Source organism: Bemisia tabaci, chromosome 2 (genome assembly GCF_918797505.1).
Source record: "Bemisia tabaci chromosome 2, PGI_BMITA_v3".
Taxonomy (NCBI): domain Eukaryota; kingdom Metazoa; phylum Arthropoda; class Insecta; order Hemiptera; family Aleyrodidae; genus Bemisia; species Bemisia tabaci.
In genome coordinates this window covers 22,365,348-22,387,576 of record NC_092794.1, presented here as the reverse complement: position 1 = coordinate 22,387,576, position 22,229 = coordinate 22,365,348, and the positions used below count along the sequence as shown (strand labels likewise).

The 22,229-nt window shown below is 35.5% G+C and overlaps 2 protein-coding genes across 5 annotated transcripts; one reads left to right on the top strand and one right to left on the bottom strand.

Moving 5' to 3' along the window:
* Window positions 1–128: 128 nt before the first annotated feature.
* Window positions 129–10,603, bottom strand: LOC109043618 (uncharacterized). Of its 4 annotated transcripts, XM_072296944.1 has the most exons (8): window positions 10,334–10,600; window positions 9,847–10,179; window positions 8,288–8,405; window positions 6,988–7,137; window positions 4,585–4,815; window positions 2,746–2,877; window positions 2,089–2,261; window positions 136–415 (listed from the first exon to the last, which is right to left on the bottom strand). In XM_072296944.1, exons 2-8 carry the CDS (start codon window positions 9,981–9,983, stop codon window positions 301–303), a joined length of 1,056 nt encoding a protein of 351 aa, XP_072153045.1. In that variant the 5' UTR covers window positions 9,984–10,179; window positions 10,334–10,600; the 3' UTR covers window positions 136–300. The 4 variants fall into 4 exon arrangements, 3 of the variants coding, with proteins under 3 accessions (XP_018916433.2, XP_072153045.1, XP_018916432.2); XR_011899268.1 differs by having other exon boundaries at window positions 129–415; window positions 2,089–2,257; window positions 9,847–10,603; XM_019060888.2 differs by lacking the exon at window positions 10,334–10,600 and having other exon boundaries at window positions 135–415; window positions 9,843–9,982.
* Window positions 10,604–12,594: 1,991 nt separating this feature from the next.
* On the top strand, window positions 12,595–20,102 carry CkIIbeta (casein kinase II subunit beta). The gene is made up of 6 exons (XM_019060775.2): window positions 12,595–12,790; window positions 14,398–14,473; window positions 15,184–15,286; window positions 15,887–16,078; window positions 18,092–18,281; window positions 19,687–20,102. Exons 2-6 carry the CDS (start codon window positions 14,402–14,404, stop codon window positions 19,793–19,795), a joined length of 666 nt encoding a protein of 221 aa, XP_018916320.1. The 5' UTR covers window positions 12,595–12,790; window positions 14,398–14,401; the 3' UTR covers window positions 19,796–20,102.
* Window positions 20,103–22,229: the final 2,127 nt, after the last annotated feature.

Below are 22,229 nucleotides of genomic sequence, written 5' to 3'. Positions count from 1 at the left end.
AGAGTGAAAACATTGATATTTTTTATTCTTTTTGTACCCAATTAATACTAATAAATACATTTTTGTTTCTAAAAATCAGATTTTATTATTTAAAAAATACTAAGAACAAACAAATAATTTGCACCAAAGTGTCATTTAGAAAATATGCATACAAATAGTTTCTTCCTCTTTGTTATAGTATTGAGAACAAAACTTAGAATGAATGTAGAAAAGAAAAAGATTTTCAAAAATATTTGCTGTTCATGGCTAGAATATGAGGAGTTCAACTTCAGTTGTGTCAAAGGAAGGAGACCACGTTTTTCATAAGTTCATAAAACTCTCATATTTGTACTTATACTTATGGCATGTTTCAATTTGTTTTTTGTAGACATTTAAATCAGGCTCTTCCCAGTGATAATTTTCTCCATCAAAATACCTGAATATGAAAAAATACAAATTACTGACAGAAAACTGAGATTGAAAAGAGTAAAGTTAAAATTTATTCAAATTCCCCATGAAGCAACACAGCATATGGCTACATCGACCTTTTAACAGGTTCAGAATAAAAAACTCAACGGTTTCGGAAAGTAGGAAAATGAAGTTATCATGGGGCTTGACGTACAGATTCAAAAAGATGTTGTATGGTTAATGATCAAGGCTGAGCATGAAGATGCAATATTTCATGATATTATATGAAATAAAATTTTATGATGGTTAAAACTTCATGTAATAAACCCAGAAGGCCAATGAAACGCCTACAAACAGGAAACAGGTCCATTTTGGATTTTGAAGAGAAAGAAGAAAACTGTAGAGTTTCCTATTGAATCAATATTTTGTTACAGAATCATTATCAGCTTCTGGACATATTATACAATTTGATAAAACTCTTTTAATACAAGGAAACTTTCTTACTGGTTTCATGTTGGTTTCTACATAGTTAGGTAATCAGCCTATAGAAAGCCACCTCCTGTAGAAACCAGGCAAAAAATTGCAGATGAAACTCTACACAGAACAACCAAATAACGAGCAAGCTGGGTAACTGACTGTAAGACCACGCTTTCTTCAAGTAAGAGCCGTACTAGTTTAGGTTCAAATTTATGTAAAATACAGTCATGATACAACTATGGTTCTGTTAACCAGATACTTAGCTTGCGTCAAATTTAGTGCAAAACTTGTGCCGGTGAGAAATATATTGCATTTTACAACCTGGCTGTAATTGTTGATCATGATTTGACAATGTTGAAGAATAGGAATCTGTCTATTGAAAGTGGCTTCATCACTTTAAATGGGCCTGTTGCAAACTTTTGCAAGAGCAAAAATAAGAGTTTTTTCTATCAGTGAATGTCTTCAAAATCACGATGAGCGCATTGGCAAAGTTTGAAATGCAAACCTAACTTCATAATCTGCGTAAGAAATATGCTTTTTTGGCTACCTGCTTTAAAAACGATACTACGGCACAGGTGCACATTTCGTTAGAGGAGTCGTTCTATTCAACCTTTTTGCAGTGGCAGTGCCCAACAAAGCCGACGCTTCCGCGCAAATCGCCAGCAGGAGCAAAAGGTCAACCAAAGTGGATCTTTGTCAGCGCGAGGAAATCGTGAATATAAGTGCGCTAGGTTGTTAACAAATGGTTAGAATCTCGTCTAGGCACATGTGTTTTGGTGGATTGGTGTCGACCATGTTGAATATTGTGTGGTATCCTAGTGCACAGGGGTTGGATAGAACGAAACCTCAAACAAAATGTTCACCTATGCCGTAGTATTGTTTTTGAAGTGGAAGGCTCAAACAAACGCAAATTTCAGATGCAGATTGTGAAGTTGGGAGTGCATTTCAAACTTTGCCAATGCGCTCATCGTGATTTTTGAGACATTGACAGATAGAAACAACTCTTATTTTTGCTCTTGCAAAAGTTTGCAATACGCCCATTAGTAAGCGTCAACAGCTAAAGATCAACCCGATAGAGAATGACTGCTGCAAAAGATTACTAACAGGAGATAGTTATGATTATTGAGTTTAAAAGAAATTACAGCTAAGGCAAAGAGACACTAAAAGCTTTGTAGAGAAACTATAAATAAGGATTCAACGTGCTGAAATGATAATATACTACACCTTTGTTTGATACGATTTAAAACTTGTTTTTCCTCGTCAGATATGTTGTTGAAGGCAGCATCAAGATTCAGTTTCAAAATTTTAGTTGATCCCATTCCGACTAGACAGGAACTAATGTATGATTTTTGCAGACAAAAATAAACCGCTAATTTTCCCAATTCAACGTTGTCTGCCTGGAGCATTGCAGAAGAAAAAAATAATCATTACACTAAATTTTATGCTTTGCATTTTCTAATGATCGTAAAATGTTTGTATAATAAGTGTTATTCAGAGAAAGAAGGACAAAAATGACATACGTCTCATTGGATCAACGATTGCGCCAGTTTTTTATTGTCGAGAAAAATTTGGTTCAGTAATTTTTAATTTTTGAAAGGTAGAGAGGAATTTTCTAAAAAAAAAAATTAAATGATATTAACTTTAAAAAAAAACCTGAATTAAAAATTTCTGTAAAAACACTGAAAAAGTTAGCACCTTGATCATAATGAAGTTTGCAACAGCCCCAATACTTTGCATGATTTTCAAGCCTAAAATTCACAACTATCAAATACTAAATTAGTGATAACAAGATCCCCCTAGTGAACTTAAAGAAAGGAGGTGAGGGCATGAATTACATTTGAATGAAATGAGAAGGAAGAGAAAATACAAAAATTTACTCACCAAGGTCTCAGCAACAGCTTTATGACAAATTTCCTTTAGATGATCTGTTGCAGGATGCCATGTTTGCGGGCCAACAGTTGACAGAAGTCCCATACCTGTACAACTTGCATTAACAACGCCAATATTTTTGGACTAAAAACAAAATAACTTGAACAATGGTCTACTCTGCCAGATGTTTCACGGATGTAATTGAAGAACGATTTCATTCAAAAAACGGTTGCGAATATGAGATCAGATATTTCTCTTTTAAATAATGTTGAAATGTATTAGATCCATTACGCACTAGTTCAGTAGCAGGGCATATTATGTTTTTGCTTCTTATCATATTTATGGAAGACTAGATTTACCTATGTGTTTCAATACCGTATGAATTTTTACAAATCCGTTTTACATCTTGATTTTTCAGACAGCTATTATTGAACGACATTTGATGTAAATATGGTATTAATTTAAACATTTGATTCATCGCATGTCATAATCCTCCCTGAATGGTTAAAATCAGACATATAGATATAAAACCTCTATTTTAGATAAAAGCAGCAAAAAAAATAAATGATATTGTTAAGATAGAAATTGGCTTGGTAAAAATGGGCTTAAATGGTGAAGGGTGATTGGAAAAATACCATTTTTCTCTATCAATGGATCTTACTGATCCTACCCTCCTCATAGGGTGGGTTGCTGATAAATTTAGTAATTTTTGCTTTGCATAACTGCATTAAAATTTCAAAATCGCCTGAAAGCGTCAAACTATGGCAAATGATCAAATTTTTAAAAGCAAAAAAAATCTGATAACAGAGCATTGTACACGATTTTTTGTGCAGACATTCCAGATACAGCATGGTGGACTTTACACTCTCAAGAATGAAGATTCAATTGCTTAAATCGCTTTATGTATTGACTATAGTATAACTAGTGAGCGATTGTTGTCAGCATTTTCCAAATACCCAACTTGCATTTCTAAGAGTGCCGTTAAGAGTGCGGTTAAGAGTGCCTGTCAACAGGATTTAAACTACATTTTCATGCAAGTAAGAGGCTGACAAACGCCCCCTTCAAATCAATTGCTTAGTAGATAGATTTTTTTTTGCTGAGGGACGAAACCTAAAACACAGAAATTCCCAGGAACTTATTGCGACCATCTAAGTACTTGGGTTACACCAGTAGAAACTCAGTATCTTTAAGAGGGTGCAACAAAGCAATAGCGGGTTCCTCAAGAGAGAAGCAATCATACTAGTCGGTTGTGCCATGTATTTCATGTCCTCTTCTTTCCAGTAGTTCCAGTGCTTCACATTAAAATTTTACGTCAGTTGCTATTTCTTCCTCAACTTTACAAAACCTGTAAATAGGTTCAGTCTTCCAATCCATTGCTTAATATATGTACTTTAAAACTTATGCATCTTTTTGGCAAATTCGTATTCCCATTTTTTGTGGGGAAAAATATAAAAATGGAGTTCAAAATTGTTAAAATTTTTGCTGGTGATGATTTTAAAACATTTACCCCTTAAATAATGGCAATATCAGTCACTTAACAACATTTCTAAATTGAAGTGAAGTCTGGAGTGGGTGTCTTGTCAAGATAAGTTTCGAAATTTTGCAAAATTCTTGCAGCATTTTTAGTTGCCCCTTCCTAGGCTTCTTTTTCTATTGTGAATGTGAGTACTGATCTGATGTCGTATGACAATTTACATTATAAATCCTACAATAACCAAGACCGGGCACTGAAGCGTGTGTAGATAGTTCTAAACAGCTTTTTCCTGCAGATCAATGACTTTATGTGATTCAAAACCAGCTCTTGATCAAATATACAATGACTATGAAGTAAAAATGAGAATCAAACCAAACCTTGAAAAACGGCAGGTAGTTTTCTAGAGTGCTGTCAAATAAAGTATATCGTGAGTACGAAAGAACGACATCAATCTGGTCTGAGATTTCACAGAGATTTTTCAGGATAGATACAGGGTAAGCTGATGCTCCAATGAACCGCAGTTTATTTTTCTCTTTCATTTTCAATAAAGCTGGGATCGTTTCTGATATGATGTAATCCAAACTTGGAGCAAATTCAATATCGTGTATCTAGATTGAAAAATAAAATGTAAGAATGAATAAAGAGACAGGGAAATTCAATAGCACGAGTTCAAAAGGATCCGTGCCTAAGAGTAATGCACTGTCATTGCAGTTAGACATACTTTTAATTACTCACATTACAAAATTTTCCCAATAAAACAATAATACATCAGTTCTAAAATTTCTATCATCAATGTGGTTGGTTCACTCAAATTGTAATGAGGATTGAAGATGTTGTTATGTTGAGGATTTTGCTAAGATGCTTTTTTAGTACTTAGTGTGGCTGCACTCAAGTTTCAGTATGGATTTGTAAGATATGGGACGATAGTTCAATAAGAAAAATTAAACCAGACACGAACTGAGAAGAGTAAACGTAAGTGATTTCTTCAGTTCAGGATGAGGTATTCAAGTTTCTTCAGTTGGGGTTTTTTAAAAGAAAAATCAAGTAACTATGTGAGTTCCAAAGGGATTTATATTCTAAAACTTGAACTGTTGTTGGAAGTGTTTTGATAAAGGTTTCATAAAGGTCTTTACAAGTTTCCAAGTCTGTATCCTGTGATTTGAATGTCTTGGGACAAATTTAGCTAGCTTGAACCTTGGTTGGAAAACATGGTTAAGTGCTTTTTGCTCAAGTTCATCTATTTCATTTGGATCAGCTTAAAGATAAGGATGTCATTGATGCAGATTAAAAGGAATGATGACACGTCTGAGTCAGATCAAAATAAAGTATTTTACTTTCTGAAAGAGCCTAAAGTAGAAACTTTCGTAAGCAACTATTGCAGACCTTATATAGAATTTTGAAACGAAGATGCAACTTGCTTCACTGAAAATTTGAGGTCTACCCTTCTCATATATGTACATATTAGCTTTCTTTATTTGTAAGAAACAATTAATTCAAACACTGTTTCTTCGTGAAAATATTTAAAAATGTATTTTAAAAAGAAATGCAGTGAAAGTATTATTCCAGTGTCAGCCAAACTAAATCAATTTGGTACCCAATGGGATGCAAGAAAACTTCTGTTTTCCATGTACCACAAAGTTAGGAGCGAGGTGCTGGTCCTCACATGTGAGATGTGTTTGAAATTTATCGATCAGGCCACCAGGTTTTTAGGTGCAGTTTTTACAGGGAAACATATATCTTGTAATCTTTAATTGGACCAAATCTAGCAGAAAGGAACCAAGCCACATCAGCTATTGCCAAATTTAATTGGGCAATCCAATTCTTTACAAGAGAACGCTTGTGTGGATTCCTTTGACAATTTTAAGGAATTTGCTTTGGAATCTGCAGAAAATTCACTGGATTTGCACGAAAATCCGCACAAGCATTTTCTTGTAAAAAATTAAATTGCCTATCAAATATTAATAACATTGAATTCTATCAAATAATACATTATAGTTTTCTTAATTCTATTTCACAGCTATACCAAAAAAAGTACAGCTGATGCCAGATTTTATGCCTCTATCCAGAAATTGAATATGAAAAGAAAGGAAAGTGTGAAAAAAACTTAAATCAACCAATAATGGAGAATTGCTCTAAGAGCTTTGATACCATTCCAGGGTGTCTACTAAAACAGACTGGCCAAAAATCAGCACTTTTACAGCATTTTTCCCTACGTTCTCAAGAAATTCAGTTCCTCCTAGACAGAAAAATTCAGTACTTTTTCAGTAGGTACCTTCATGCCCTCCTACGCCAAAAAGGAAGTAGACACAAAATTTCATTGGTGACTTGAAGATTAACTGACTGCACAATCGCACTCTTGCAGGCAAATGCTACTCTAAGAACCAACACATAGGGAATAGCAGACTTTCTAGGCTATATTAACAAACACGCATAATATGAAGGAAAAAAATTGCGAAATTTCTGTACTTATTCAATACTTCCAGACCACCCTTAAAAAATAAATGCTACATCCAGACTTTCCAAAAATTCAGGACTAGTAGACACCCTGCCTCTGTGCTCAGTAACTTAACTAAAACATTGCAGCACATTCAACTCAAACTTCAACACTTTGAATGAGAGTTATAAGGAATACAACAATGAATTTATGAATATATTGTTCTTGCCGAATACTTAGCATGGGAAAGAAAGATTATTATAAAGAAAGAAACATTCGAAGGAGGATACATGTTTTAGAAATTCAAAAGAATCTACTTCAAAATTTAACTCAGAGAGTTACTCACGTAAACAATGTCAACACAGCTCAAACCTAGTAGACTGAGACTTTTCTCCAGACTTGCCACCACAGATTTAGCCGAAAAATCAAAAAAATTATCGTAGTGACCTACTTTGGTAGATATGTAGAAGGCCTTTCTAGGAACTTTCTTCAGTACCTATAAATGTAACAAGTTCAATAACACATAACACATTCAATCTTTCATATCAAGTATCAATGCACAGCAGTTGCAACAGTTTCTAGATAAATTAACATCTCAGGGAGAAATTTTTCCCTACTATAGTCTCATTACTGAAAAAGTAGTTAGTAGTAAAGCTGCAGGGTCCAATAGTAAATGAGCACATAAATAGGTCATATATAAATAAAGAGTAAAAATAAAATAAAATATGAAGGGTGAATAAATATAAAAGGTGTTAAACGAATGTACTGCAGTTTTCTACTGATGCTTTTTGGAAAACACATGTACCCTGAAAGGCCTCTTGAGAGTTTAATCTAATGAATATAATTACTATTCCAGACAAGAGCATTTCATGAAGTACATAGAGTCGTAATGTACAAGGGAGAGCTGGTGCCACTTTTGAGCAGTTTCCAGGTTCCAAATTCCGTGACTCCTGTATCATGCCGGGTCACTGTTATGGTACTTTTTCGATACACAGGTGTCCAGCCGGCAATAGGCCATCCAATATAAACAAAGAGGTTATGAATTATTACATATTATACATCGCCATTTAGGATTAAAAATGTATCAGAAAGGTGACCAGATCCTGGCATACACCGGGTTCGGGATTCGTCATCTAGGACATGGCCCCGGCTCACTTCATGATATTACGTCTCTATGTACTCTTGGTACATTTCTACTAAGTTTGTTGAAAATATTTAACATACCACTAACAAAAAAAGCAGGGTTACCATAAATTCATCTTCTTCAAATTCCCAGTCTTTTATTAACTATTTTTGTTTTTTCCTGACTCCAAAATGTTTGGATTCCCTAACTTTTCCTGACATTTGAATATTCCATTTTGATTTTTCCCCCTTTTAATTACACTTTCTTCTGATAAAAGGCCTCACAAAATTCCCTGAATTCGCTCAGTCGCTGCGAATTCCCTGACTTTCCCTTATCTTCCCAATTTTCCAGACCGCGAGCAACCCTGAGAGTGGCACTACTTTAGGAAAATATGTGATTCTGCAAAATTCAAAAGCAAACACCTAGCAGGATGATGACGACTAGAAAAAAGATGAAACTCTCATCTTGAATTAAAGAAATTTGAAAAACAAATGGAAGAGAGAATCAAAACAGTTGAACATACTTTACCAAAAAATTTTTCTGAGCGTCCGAGACCATAGTGGGGAGCAGTATCCAAATAATTGATGCCTAGTTTTAATGCTGATAATATAATTTCTGTTCCTTCAGTTTCGGCAGAGGCTCTGGAAAAAGAAGAACATTTAATTTATGATAATTTTAGGGGACGATTAAAAAATCCCTATTAACAAGTACATAGGGGTAAGGATCTCACATAAGCCCAAAAATATGAAGAAAGGATGATCTTACCTACAATACTGGAACAATACTTTATTTCCAGAAAATTTTAACTACAGTAAAAACACAAAAAAATAATGATATAGACCTGCATAAGGATAACCACATTATAGATTTGAAGTTAATGTTTGACTAATTTATAGGTGGTGAAGCCGCAAAAACTAGTAGGTACTTTGATTGCAGAGTTTTAAAATTCTTCTCAAATTTTTTTTCTTCTTTTAGATCTTTTTCTGCAAATTTACTTTTGCATGAAATCATCAGAAAATAACCCCCCCCCCCCTCGTTGTCTGTTTGGCCATTGAGTAGTTTTATCTGCAGCCTCTCAGAACATCAGTAAATTAGGAGAAGACCATGGAAAACATTATATTATAACTGGAAGGACAAGGTTAAGGGATTTTCTCAGACCACCTTTCAAGCTTCCATAGAGAGGTTTCTTCATACCAATAGTCTTCTAAGCTCCTTACTTCTTATAAAGCTGGAGCAGTTTCCTTTGATTCTTCTTGTAATGAAAATATCTTAGAGGTGTTGTCAGATAGGTTGGCATTTGTTTATTTTAGGTTTGCAAGCACAGACGACAAATCGTCACCTTCCAGGCAAAGTATCACAAGCGCCATGCGACGTTTAAAAATTTCCGCCGCCATTTTATTTTTTTACTGAGAAATTGTTGGTTGAATCTGTTCGAAAATTTCACTAAATTTTATCAGCAGCACAAAGAAAATTCAGTGTAATTTTCGGACAGCTTCGTTGAACAATTTCTCTGTAGAAAAATGTAAAGGCAGCGGAAATTTTTAAACGTCGCATGGCGCTTGTGATACTTTGCCTGGAAGGTGACGAAATATTAAGGCCTCTGCACAAACCATCGTTCGCTACTATCCACCTTAAAGACAACTGTCTCATGATCATATTGTAAAAAAACCACTTATCAGTCATGATCTGCGACTTTTATATGGTTGTGATTTCTGTGTGGCTAGGTTTCTGAATTTTTAATTAAAAAACTTAGCCAATTATTACAATTTAATTGAAGTGTTACAAAGTTTGAAAGTATTAAAAACCTTTCTGAGCTAGTGATCTTGCTTCTGTAAGAGTTGGGTGTTATCATGTGAATAGTAATGGCATGATAACGCTTGCAAACTGAGAGTAAACAAATGCCAACTTATCTAACAACACCTGTAGGAGGCACCTTCAAAAGAGATGGATTAATCTTAAAACTATATAAGCGCGGGTGTCCCTTTCCTCATGGATCCTGGGGACAGCCTTATCCTAGATGCATATTAAGGTAAAAAATGTAAAAAGGTATGATAAAATCAACTGAGTGTTTATCTTACGCACTCATATAGTCCTCCGAAAGGACCACCGCCAAGACTTAGTTTTGAGACTTGCAAATTGGTCCGACCCAGAGTTCTGTAGGACATTTTACGAACACTGCTTTCATCATGAAATTCTTGAGTAAATGTCTCGACGGACATGGTGGAATGAAGCCTCCCACGACACTGATAAATCGAAAACAGTCTTGTAAAAGAGTGAATAATAGTGGTTCATACAGGGAAGTCGTTGATGGAGGTTAGGAATTCACGGAATCTCCGACGATTTGTTCCTGCTTTAAGAAAGAGTTCTCCCTCTGAGACGGTTCACAGTTCAAAGTTGAGACCACTTCGTTCTGACCTCTCGTAATGCGTAGTTAATTTTATAAAAAGTTCAAAAAGTAAGAAATGAAAAACGCAAGTTTTCAACGGCGGCAACAACCATACAAGTATCACAAGGCAAGGCAATTGACAATCTCAAGGCACAAGATGATAATGATGATTAATAATATTACTAGATACTATAGAGACTTCAGAAAGTTTTAAATCTCTTGTTATCGTTGAACATAACGCTATCAATTGCACTTGAACTTGATTCACTTGATGCTTGAATCAAACCAAAAACAAACACGGCCGCGATTCGCGAATTCGCGGTTCCGGCTCATTTCCGGTTGGGATGTCGATACTTATCCGATACTTGCAAAGTATCGATACTTTCGATCGATACTTAACGATACTCGGCATCGATACTCCACGATATCGATACCATGCAGTATCGATGCCAAGACCCCAGTTTCGACGGTATCGATACTTAATCTGATTTGGCCATGAAGAAGGCCTCTTTTTCTTTTTTAAAAAATTCTCTCCCCACTATTTCACCTTCATGATGCACTGTGACAAACGACGGAGTATGAAGGGCCGTTTGTAACTAAAGATACGAATGTTGGCAATACATAAGAAATGATGTAACATATGAAATATTCAAAATATACATGAAATTTTGAAATATATATACGAAACTGTCGCAATTTATAAGAAATGTGTCAATATTTAGGAAATCGACTCCAAACTACCTGGCAAAAATCGTGCAATATATAAGAAATGTGTCAATATAATATAAGAAATCGACTTCACAGTATATATGGCGAAATTCGTGCGATATACAGGGTAATCCATAAGTCCTTTCCATCCCCTCTAAATTTTTACCTAATTGAGGCAAAGATTTGAAGCTTGGGGGATATTCTTAGGTCAAAGGGAGCTACTTTCTGGCCCCCTAAAATTTTCTGAGGAATCCTTGGGGGGGAGGGGGGATGGAAACCAATTATTTTTTCAATTGAGAAGACCCCTTTTGTTGTACCTTGTTCGAAAGAGCATCAAAAAAGGAAACTTTTCGGGTGAACCAGAAGTCAATATCTCAAACCGTTTCAAAATGGCGTTCGGTTAAAATTCAAGATGGCCGAAAATTGACACCGATTGTTTGTCAATGGATTTGCGCGAAATTCGGTATCTACGGGTATATTGATAGGAGAAAAATGAATTTGAAGTTAGATTTTCTAAAAAAACAACAAATTTCCAAAATGGCCGAAAATTCAGAAACTTGGGAGTTAGGGGTATTTTGGCATGAGATTAAAAAATTTGAAGTTAGATTTCTAAAGAAAAAAATTCCAAAAAGGCCGATTTTTTTTTTTTTTTTTTTTTTTTTTTTTTTTTTTTTTTTTGAAATCTAACTTCAAATTCGTTTTACTCCTGACAAAACACCCGTAGATAGGTACCGATTTTCGAGCAAATCCATTGACAAACAATCGGTGTCAATTTTCGGCCATCTTGAATTTTAACCGAACGCCATTTTGAAACGGTTTGAGATATTGACTTCTGGTTCACCCGAAAAGTTTCCTTTTTTGATGCTCTTTCGAACAAGGTACAAAAAAAAGGGTCTTCTCAATTGAAAAAATAATTGGTTTTCATCCCCCCTCCCCCCTAAAGGTTCCCCGGAAAATTTTGGGGGGCCAGAAAGTAGCTCCCTTTAACCTAAGAACATCCCCCAGGTTTCAAATCTTTGCCTCAATTAGGTAAAAATTTGGAGGGGATGGAAAGGACTTATGGATTACCCTGTATATCGCACGAATTTCGCCATATATATTGTGAAGTTGATTTCTTATATATTGCACGATTTTCGCCACATATTTTGGAGTCGATTTCCTAAATATTGACATATTTCTTGTATATTGCGACAATTTTGTATATATATTTCAAAATTTCATATATATCTTGAATATTTCATATATTACACCATTTCTTATATATTGCCAACATTCGTATCTTTAGTTACAAACGGCCCTTCATAGACGGAGTAATCAAGTTTCTCAAGATGATTATACTTCAATAAAAATGGTAAAAGCTCAGTTCGATAACTGTAGTTAAGGGCTCAAAATAGTTGACTAAGGACGCGAACAGGGCTTTTTCGAGAGAGGCGTAAATCTGGCGGAATTTAACGGCCGACAGATCGATACCTCATAAGTATCGAAACTTCAGCTCGATGATCGATACCGGTATCGATGCTTAGAGTCGATACCAGTATCGATACCGAGTATCGATACTTCCCTGAGTATCGACATCCCTAATTTCCGGCTTTTCAAACAGTGCGATGCTGTCAAATTGAACGAAAGTTAGAGAGGATATAAGCTAATGTTGGTTCAACCTGGCATCTTAAATCTATGACGTACGAGTCAGATTTTTCGCAGCAGCCAATCAAAATCAAGTGCGAGCTGCTGGTTCTGTCCGTCCATCCTGTTCTTTTACCACCATGTTTACTGGATTACACTAATTCACTAAATTATCAATCCAATTTTCAAAACCATTTTCTGGGCTGTGCTAAGGCCACTTTAGTTTAATTCTATAAGAGAACTTTAGGTCATGGCCGTATGTGAATCTTTTTAAATAATCATAAGCGTGGCTAATCAAGGAAGAAAAAGGTATGTGTCTCAAATCAAGCATTCTGCAAAGTTTCTTCCTCATCATAACATTCTGGAAGGAGGACAAAGTTTTTATATAGCTGACTGACTCTTTTCACTTATTTTTCTGTCGTGAACATCTAGACGGTTTGTAAAATAATGATTCGCTAGGATAACCAGAAATATTATTAATACATGCATGCCTCACTACCAACTTTAGTATTGGCTTTTAACCTAACCTCAATATGTAGAGTAGTCTGATATCATTACTCTTAGAATTTTTATTCGAATTTTTGACATTATCAATCCTTCTTGGATTTACCGCATTCAATTTAGTTTGTTTATGAATGCCAGTCAAGTTCTTACTCTAATTTTTTCGATACACAGCATCATTTTCCCCAGATCATAACTTCGCAAGAGGACCCCCTAAGGAAGTAATTAGATAGCAGTAATGAGCTGTCAGGCCCTCCCTTGACCCAAACTACAGTTTTATTATTGGAGCCTATCACAAAGAAAGACAATCATAACTAAATAAAGTCAATTGGTTAACCAATCAAGTTATGCTAATCATAGGTTAATAGTCACAAGAAGACGCTTCCATGAAGTTACTAATAATCATTGTACCCCTAACTCCTACGTTACTCATCAGCATGCTACAACGGGTAGTAGGTATGTAGCTATCATCGGCCTCCGTAGCTTCGCAATTATTTAAACTTGTGGATGAAGGAAGCTGGATTCAAACCTCCTCTGAAGGGTCTGTTTGGTCAAGGAATCAATTTTTTAGGCTGTCAAATCACAAACATGTAAGATTGTGAGAGGCGAACCAGCACCTTCCTGACCAGACTGTTCAGAACATTCATTTAAGCAGTGCTGAAAGTAAATGTAAATTAGAAATTTAAGCTTGGGGATTAGATAATAATTCAGACTTGGTAGACGGTAAGTCATTCGCCTGGAGGGAGGGCTAGTCCTTCTCTAACCAGTTAATACATACCGCATGTAGTTTATCATTGAGTTCGTTTTCTAATTTTTTCACTGCATCATTAAATTTTTAACTGAGAGGCAAAGTGAGCCTCGAGTTAGGTTCAGAAATCACAATCTCTCTTCACCAATTTCTTTGTCTTGTTCGCCTTTGCATACTAGTTAAAAATTTGGGTGGGTGGTCCCAACTGAGGTTTGATTTTTACGCGTGCGGTAAAAGGAGTTTTGCCTTTTGAAACTTAACACCATATCTGTGAAATTCATGCTTGCAAGTTTGATGCACTTCATGCGGAAGAGCAATAATTTTGGTGGAAAACAGGTCCCCAAGAAGGGTACTCAAAAAGGCCTTGAGGTCTTAAAATTAGTCATTGACCTTTGAAACAGGCTATTTCACACAATGGAGGAAGAATAAAATACTTTTATTAACAGATTTATGGCTAGATCTTAAAGGACATGCCTTAATTAAGGCCAGGGAACAAATTTTGGTAATTTGATAAGGTAAAAAAAAACTAAAAACATCAATACTTAGGTAACCTATTACCTATATACCCCTCCACTACATGCCCATCGTAAGTACATTTTTCTACCTCAATGAATTTTGTATGTATATACTCGTGGTATACTCACTTCATCTTTGTTGTCATTTTCAGAAAAATGAGCAGTTCCGAGGAAGTGTCATGGATTTCATGGTTCTGTGGGCTTCGTGGCAATGAGTTCTTTTGCGAGGTATGTATGGCTCAAAATTCCATGTCGCAGCAATCGTACTTTTTTCAAGTTTTGAAAACTTGTGACTTTCAGCTAAAGTATTCCTTTTAACTTGTTTATATGCTCTAACAGACTTTATTTTCTCTACCATAAAGGGAACCTGAGATGAATAAATATAGAAAACACGAAAACTTACAGACACGTCAAGGGAAATTCCTTGTTTCAGTTATTTCAATTATTTGCATAATTGATAGAATGATTCCATGATCTCATGATGAAACTCCTGATTTTTTGCAATCAAAATCTCGTTTAAAAATTGTATTTCTCAAGTTGGAGCTAGTATATGAAGTACCTAAATTGCCCCACAAGTGCAGAAAATTCCAGCCCTCCACATTTTCATATGTGTGCATGGCATTTTATCGGATTTTTATCCAATGGCCCGCCGCAAAATGCCCTCCAATTTTCGAAGCGATGACCTTCGTCATCTAGCAATACAACAGTACAGCAAATCTTTGCTGGGACGGAAACAAAAGCGCGCAAAACTTTTCCCCCTTTCCACTTTTTCACGTGCCTGTTGAGTTGTATGATAACGCATTTTCTGCACTGCTCAATAGCCTCGACCATCTACTTTGTAAATCTCTCCCTTTGTCAAGTGATAGAACTGAGTCTATGATTCATGTAAGCCTAAATATATAAATACCTACCTTATATACAAATTTTGCATCTTTCAGGTGGAGGAGGACTATATTCAAGATAAGTTCAACTTAACTGGTTTAAATGAGCAAGTTCCTCACTATAGACAAGCACTGGACATGATCCTTGATTTAGAAGCAGGTTTGTGTTTTTCTCTTTTTGTTTTAAACTGTCCTTAGCCAATTTATGATCTATTATAATTTTGCATCAAGAGCAACCCACCAAAACACAACATACGAAGGCTATCTCAAAACAACTGCCCATCAACCTCATTCTTGAGAATTATAAAAAATATCGATGTTCTGGTTTGGAGATGGTTCTAGTACTGTTCATTAGCTTTAAAACAAGATCAAAATGTGCTCATTTGGTCAAGACTTGCTGGATCTATAGCAATTTTATGGAGGCGTGTTGATTTTTAAGTTCGTGTGTGTTGCTCATTAGACGGCAGCATCCCATAAACGTCATTCATTTTTTTTTCATTTTTCTCTTCAAGAAGCATTTCATCTCCAAAAGAACTTCACAAAATCCTAAATAGACCACTGTGATTTTTGCTTAACGCATCATTACTACATATATCCTTTTCAACAATCCTACTGTTTTCAGCTGGCTTCACAAAGTTTAAGACTGTTTTATGTAATGTCTCATTCTGTTATTATTCACTCAAAACATCATCAGATTAAAATTCTTTTCCATCTCTGTTTTTAGGAATTTCCTAACTCTGATTTTTTCTTTGATTTTCAGAAGATGAATTGGATGACAATCCAAATCAATCAGACTTAATAGAGCAAGCAGCAGAAATGCTGTATGGATTAATCCATGCAAGGTATATTTTAACAAATCGAGGAATAACAGTAATGATAGAGAAATATCAGTCTGGTGATTTTGGTCATTGTTCACGTGTTTTTTGTGAGAGCCAACCTATGCTCCCAATTGGTAAGTACATAGCCTCCTCCATTTTAAGGTAAATAAAATTTTAACAAGCAGCAAGGCAATCCTGACCAAAAAAAAGTGAGAGTAAAAAAATATTAATAAATCACTGTAATAAAAAAGTGAAGTCATCAATCTTACCCTCTATGCATATGGATGGAAGACTTCTCTTGTGAGTAGCTGAAAAATATGACCCACATCTCCACAGAACGATTTTGGAAGCCGAAGGTGTAAATGCAGGGCAGTGCTCCTGACTGATTACATAGAATGCCGCATCTCCAGCTGAAGGATGTTTGGTTTTTTGTCCTCAATTCTCAACCCTTCCAAAGCGCATTTTCGGCGACAACAAAGTGTAAAACTAGAAATAGTTCAGAATTGAATGCACCCGCTGGAAAAATTACGCATTTCCCATAATACCGAAATGAATTCCTTGTAATTTCTCCCTTTAAGAACAAGTGGAAAGAAAGTGAGCAACTTTTCTAATTCTGGAATAGGTATGTAATGTGATGTAAAATTGAAGGAAAATTACAGCTCTTTGCCTAGCACACTTTACTGACATTATGAATTCTACCATCCATCGATATTTATCTTGCGAATTTTCCGCGATATTAGGGTGCTAAATGTCAAATTTGTGGCCTTCTACTTTCCGTTTCATCCACCGGAAAATTTACATTTGTGTCGAGATGTAAGGTGAAAACACTTATTTTGATTGATTTTACAACAAAGTTGGCGAAATTGTGTATTTGTTGTGATAGTGCGGAGATTTTTGCGTAATTTCTCATTTTTTGTTCAAAATCGCAGAATTGAAGCTCTTGTTCTTACCGAGAGTTTTCTCCTTCATCCAAAAACAGTTATGTAAATGTTTACGTCAATTTAGGTTACTTAGGCTTTATAAGTTATAATCCGCAGGGAAAAGCAACTTGATGCATCATTAATAATTCTTAAGTTAGATCAGAATTTAAGTGTTCAAACTTTTTACAGTGGAATCTCAATAAATTGAAAATTCGGCTAGGTTGGGTATTTTCTGTCAATTTTACCATGTGAACAATGTTATTTGGTTTTGATGTGGCAGGAATCTTTGATTTTGTTCAAATCAGAAATTCTCTTACCTCAAGCAATCTTTGCGATCGCGTCATCAAGTTTTTCCGTTTTTATTGGGACGAAATTGCAAAGCCATGGGCAATTGTTAGCCGTCGTAAGTTCGACGATCGAATATGTGGTGTTTAGGCAGTCAGAAAAAGTATAGAATTGTGTATTGGCAGCACATGTATGGAGCTTCAGTCTTCCTCCCTTATGGACATTCTATTTTAAGAATGTACACAAACTGACTCCCAAGTATTGAACAAGGATTTTTCACTTTCTCTTAAGGCTGTCTAACATATCTTCTGTAAGAACATATCACATGATATGTTGGCATGCATGGATTTCACATCAAAAAAAATGTGATAAGGTCAGGTCAAGCTGGCCATTAAAGTCAGCAAAACATTGGAAGACATTTTCACTTGATGTTCTGAATCTTCGAGAAAATGTCGGATAAGAAGTAATTGAAATGAATCAAGGAAGTGGTATCACTAATACTAGGCCGTAGTGGTGGACCGCCTTCGTGCAGTTTAACCAAACCTTAAATGAGAGCTACCATTGCTCCACTTATATATAGTTACGTGTTCCATGATTTGTGCGGAAATGAAACTTTCTTTAACCATAATTAATTTTACCAAGGTGCTCCTTTTTCCCCTTTGTAATAATACTGGAGAACTTTATGTATGTTCACATGTCTTACGATCTTTATGGAAAAATGAAATTTTGTCCCTGTAGGCAGTCCTGTTCATAACTCTGGTTTCGATTCAACTTTTTTTGTATGTAAATGTTTGTTGAAAACTCTAGTGAGATATCACTATCTCAAATTTGTGTTTTTTGGCTCTGAAGTCCCTTTCATTGAAGGCATTCCTTAATTTGTCAGAATTCATATCTGAGCTCATTCATTGTTATGCTATTAACCTGCCTCTTCTTTTCTTTAAGGCTTGTCTGATATCCCCGGTGAAGCAATGGTTAAATTATACTGTCCTAAATGTATGGACGTTTATACACCTAAATCATCTCGCCATCACCACTCGGATGGAGCCTACTTTGGAACTGGTTTCCCTCATATGCTTTTCATGGTACACCCCGAATATAGACCCAAACGCCCAGTCAACCAATTTATTCCAAGGTATGTCCTCTCTCTTCTTTTTCCATCCAAATCTTATCTACTGTAAAGCCCCGATATAACGATGATTTTTTTCGGTCTTGTCAAAATTCTCATTTTAAGAGTGTATATTTCTTTTAAAATAATATCGCCATAGTGAACTTTGGTTCAATTTAGCAACGATTTTGTCGGCCGATGATGGAAAGACATGCTTTTCGCAGAAAACTTGCATAATATTCCAGATTCAATCTCCTTACAGTCAAGGATGGAGCAAGGAGCTGCTGCTTATATTATTCATGGTCCTCTGCCATGTACAAAAGGCACACAAGAAGATATGTATGACATGCCCTGCCATTGCTGCCACCAATCAGATTCTCTGTCAGTAACTCTGCAAAACTGTCATACTCACTCAGTCTCCAACTCCCTCTCTGTGCTTGACAGAAGTAAAACTGCAGTGACTAAAACGATACTATTCCAAGATAAATTGAATAAGGCTTGATCCTCAAAGTAACGGCTGGTGTATGCATGTTCCTTAAGTCGTCCGAAGAATTGTTATAGGGCTGATTCAGAAGTCTGTAAGAAGATGAGAATATTCCCAGAGGTCAAGAAGAAAAAACTAGCCTACTTGCTCGGGTTGCGCATATGCTCAAGCAATATTTATGAAGTATCATGAAAATTCAAAATGTTTTTTCGAATGAAATAAAATTACGGGAACCTAAGTTTTATGAAGTTAAAATCACGGTGATTTGAATTTTTTTGGTCCTCAGGCTAATCGCCTTCTTTCATTATCTGATTTAGCAACTGTAAGCTGCATGACGCCCAAGCTTGGGCAGAAAAGCAAAGTTTTGACAAATTTGAGTGCACTTTTCTTAAAACTCAAAAATTCATTGTCAGCTTGTTTACTGATAACCTTTTGTTTGTCTTACTTTCAATAATTTTACTAATGAAAGGACAAATCAGATTTATCGGGGTTGGTTTTACAATTGTAACCATCTAAGTGAAAAAGAGACTACAGTCAACGGAGAAAAATTTTCAGTGGAGCCGTGTTCAGTGTTAAAAATAGACAGTTCAAAATATGGAATTTTAGCATAAAACTCACTTCAATGTCATACAGAGTAAGCTGTCATTGATCTTGCTTGTATCTGTGCCATTAGAGGGCATATAGCTATTATCGCCCAAATTTTGGCCTTATTATGCCAAATTTATATTTTAAATAGTTTTTCTCAAAACTATGTTTCTTGAACTGTAATCTTTAAACTGCCGTAACTCAGGTTTTGTGTATTTTTCGGCCCAAAATTTTAATAAATTACCCCTCCATTTTCTGGTATCAATGACTCAGTTATGGTTTTTTGTGGATTGATGTCATTTTTTCTCGGTCACATGTTTTGTTTTTTTGAGAAACTGTACATTGCTCATTATTTTTTTTCAGATTGTACGGCTTCAAAATTCATCCTCTAGCTTACCAACTGCAACAACAGGCTGCATCAAATTTCAAAGCACCAATGCGAGGTTCTGCATACAATAATGGCAAACGTTAATGACCATGATATTCCATTTTCCTCCCTCAATCACCACTCAACTGTTATCAAGGAGAGTATTAGTGTCTCAGTCTAGTTTTCTTAAGGATTTCATTTTTTCCAAGCCCCCCAAATATGGGGCTCTGTGAAACCTCTCTCTTACTGAAAGTTTTCACACATACAATAAAGGAGAAGCATTTTTAGACTGACACATAATCATTTCAGTGTATCCTTGCTTTTTTTGTTACTCTCTCCAAAAAAATCTAACCATCCTTCTTACTGTTTTTTACATAAGTTTTTAATAAAAATCCAACTACTACAAAAGAAACTTCCTCTACTACAAAAGAAACTTCCTCTTTAGTTGATTGTTTTCTGTTTGCAACCACTTTCCTCGTGTTCACTGATGAGAATAGTTCTTGCTCCATTCTGAATTTTATAAACTTGATATTTGTAAAAATTACACTCAAGTGCCACGGTTTAAATTTAATGTCCTCAGTCTCACTTAATTGCATTGATAAGAAATTATCCACTCGGTCAGTGCATTCTATGCGGGAACAAGGCTCTTAGTTCTCATTTATTCACTCTTATTCTGGATTTCCAGTGTGCTTTTCTTTTTCATCCTTGTAGCCTCAAAAATAAATGCTGATTCTCATCCATCATTTTTCATCTGCCGGATGGAAAAAAGCCTAAGATTGATAGGGATATAATTGCCTTATATGGCCCAGTGCCATGATCCATAATATTCTCTGAATTTTTCTAACTCATTTCTTCTTTCTTTTTTTCTGGGGCAAGATGAATTATTATTCAGCTAAACACAGAAAAAGAGGAGCATTTTGCCCCTTTTTTTGGTTCCTTTGAGTTCTTTTATTGCTAATCTCTTATCTATGTATTTTCATTTTTTATTCCCCTCCAAAAAAAAAGAAGAAACAAAATAAATCAGCACTTTTAGTTACACCTTATTGTCTTGCATCTTGCTCATTTTTCTTCCTTTGCTCAAGATAGCTGATTTTTCCCAATTAACCATCTTAAAATCCTACCAACTTTCACCTGCTGAATTATTTGCTAAAAGGTGCAAGAAGAAACATACACACTGAACGGTAAAACTAGATCCTCAATACAAAAAGTTTATGTAGTAACCGATTTCTCCTTCCATCTTCGTTTTAATTTTGAAAAAAGTTTCATGACCACACACACATGTATTTCAACTGTTGCCGACGATACTCTCTTTCCTTAAAGTAACGATTCAGGTTTTTTTGACAGAGGATGAGATAGGAGCCATGGCGTTAGTGCTGGTGCATTTTCTCTGACTTCCAGCATTACATGATTATATTAATTATTTGGAGTTAAGAAGTTGAATTTTTAGAACTTCTTCAGTCAAGATTTGGTTGAATCTGAATAAGTTTTCGCTCTTCTGATACATACAAAATTGATGACATTTTTGACAAAAAGAACATGATTGTCTTTTTGAACAATTATAGCTCAGCAATGCTGCATGTATTTTGCTTTGCAGCTCTTGCGAACACAGTTACTGATTGTGAGTCTGTGAGGTAGGTATTATGATGTGCCTACACTATCTGGACTACATTTTGCGATTAGAAACTGCAATTTCTGGCCCAGGCCAGAAACGACGTGTGCGTCATTAGATTCCCTATGCACATAAGTGACTTTACGAATGGGCCAGGAATTGAAGCTCCAAATTGCAAAATGCCGTCCATCTGACCTTTTTGCCATTGAGAATGAAGAGGAACGAACCTTTGACCGAGCTTATGAGTAGACTTTTGAAAGAGAGTTGTACCTGTGGATAGGCAAATCATCTTGGGGAAAAACTTTTCCTTTTGCTCTATTTCTTTTCTCTTTCCCACCAGTCTCAATCAGACCGAGTTCAGCTGGAACGCCATAAGTCCCTATTTTGAAAATTATTGAGTTATGAGTAATTCTGAATTGAACAACGTCTAGGCAAAAGGAACCAAGCCACATCAGCTATTGCCAAATTTAATTAGGCAATTTAATTTTTTACATGCAAACGGTTGTGCGGATTTTCGTGCAAATTTCAGTGGATTTTCTCCATAGTTTGAAGCAAATTGCTTAAAATTTTCCAAGGAATCCACACAAACGTTTTCTCGTACACCATTAAATTGCCTAGTTAAATTTGGCAATAGCTGATGTAGCTTGGATCCTTTCTGTTTAACGCGGTCCAATTTAATTAGTCGAAACTTTTCACCCTTCAAAAATTCAAAGTAAAGGAAAAAATATTCTGAACATGTAAATAGAAGTTGAACTTTGCCTTTAAGGGTGAATCGTATGGATAATCAGAACTTCAAACCTACTTTTTTCACTCCAAACCTGATGCAACTTGGTGCATTACCGTTAAACCAGGCTCAATTTAAAACAGCTTCTTCACTGAATGAAGTAAGATTCCAAGCGAATTATATTTTGAAGAATGGAAGCTTATTCT

What these genes read in the sequence shown, in the direction of transcription:
- CkIIbeta (XM_019060775.2), top strand. Translation starts at nt 14,402, where the DNA reads ATGAGCAGTTCCGAGGAAGTGTCATGGATTTCATGGTTCTGTGGGCTT. An exon ending in GCAATGAGTTCTTTTGCGAG is followed by an intron (nt 14,474 to 15,183) that starts GTATGTATGGCT and finishes TGCATCTTTCAG; the next exon opens with GTGGAGGAGGACTATATTCA. An exon ending in GATCCTTGATTTAGAAGCAG is followed by an intron (nt 15,287 to 15,886) that starts GTTTGTGTTTTT and finishes TTTGATTTTCAG; the next exon opens with AAGATGAATTGGATGACAAT.
- LOC109043618 (XM_019060887.2), bottom strand. Translation starts at nt 9,983, where the DNA reads ATGTCCGTCGAGACATTTACTCAAGAATTTCATGATGAAAGCAGTGTT. An exon ending in CCTTTCGGAGGACTATATGA is followed by an intron (nt 8,406 to 9,846) that starts GTGCGTAAGATA and finishes TTCTTTTTCCAG; the next exon opens with AGCCTCTGCCGAAACTGAAG. An exon ending in TTAAATCGTATCAAACAAAG is followed by an intron (nt 416 to 2,088) that starts GTGTAGTATATT and finishes TTTCATATTCAG; the next exon opens with GTATTTTGATGGAGAAAATT.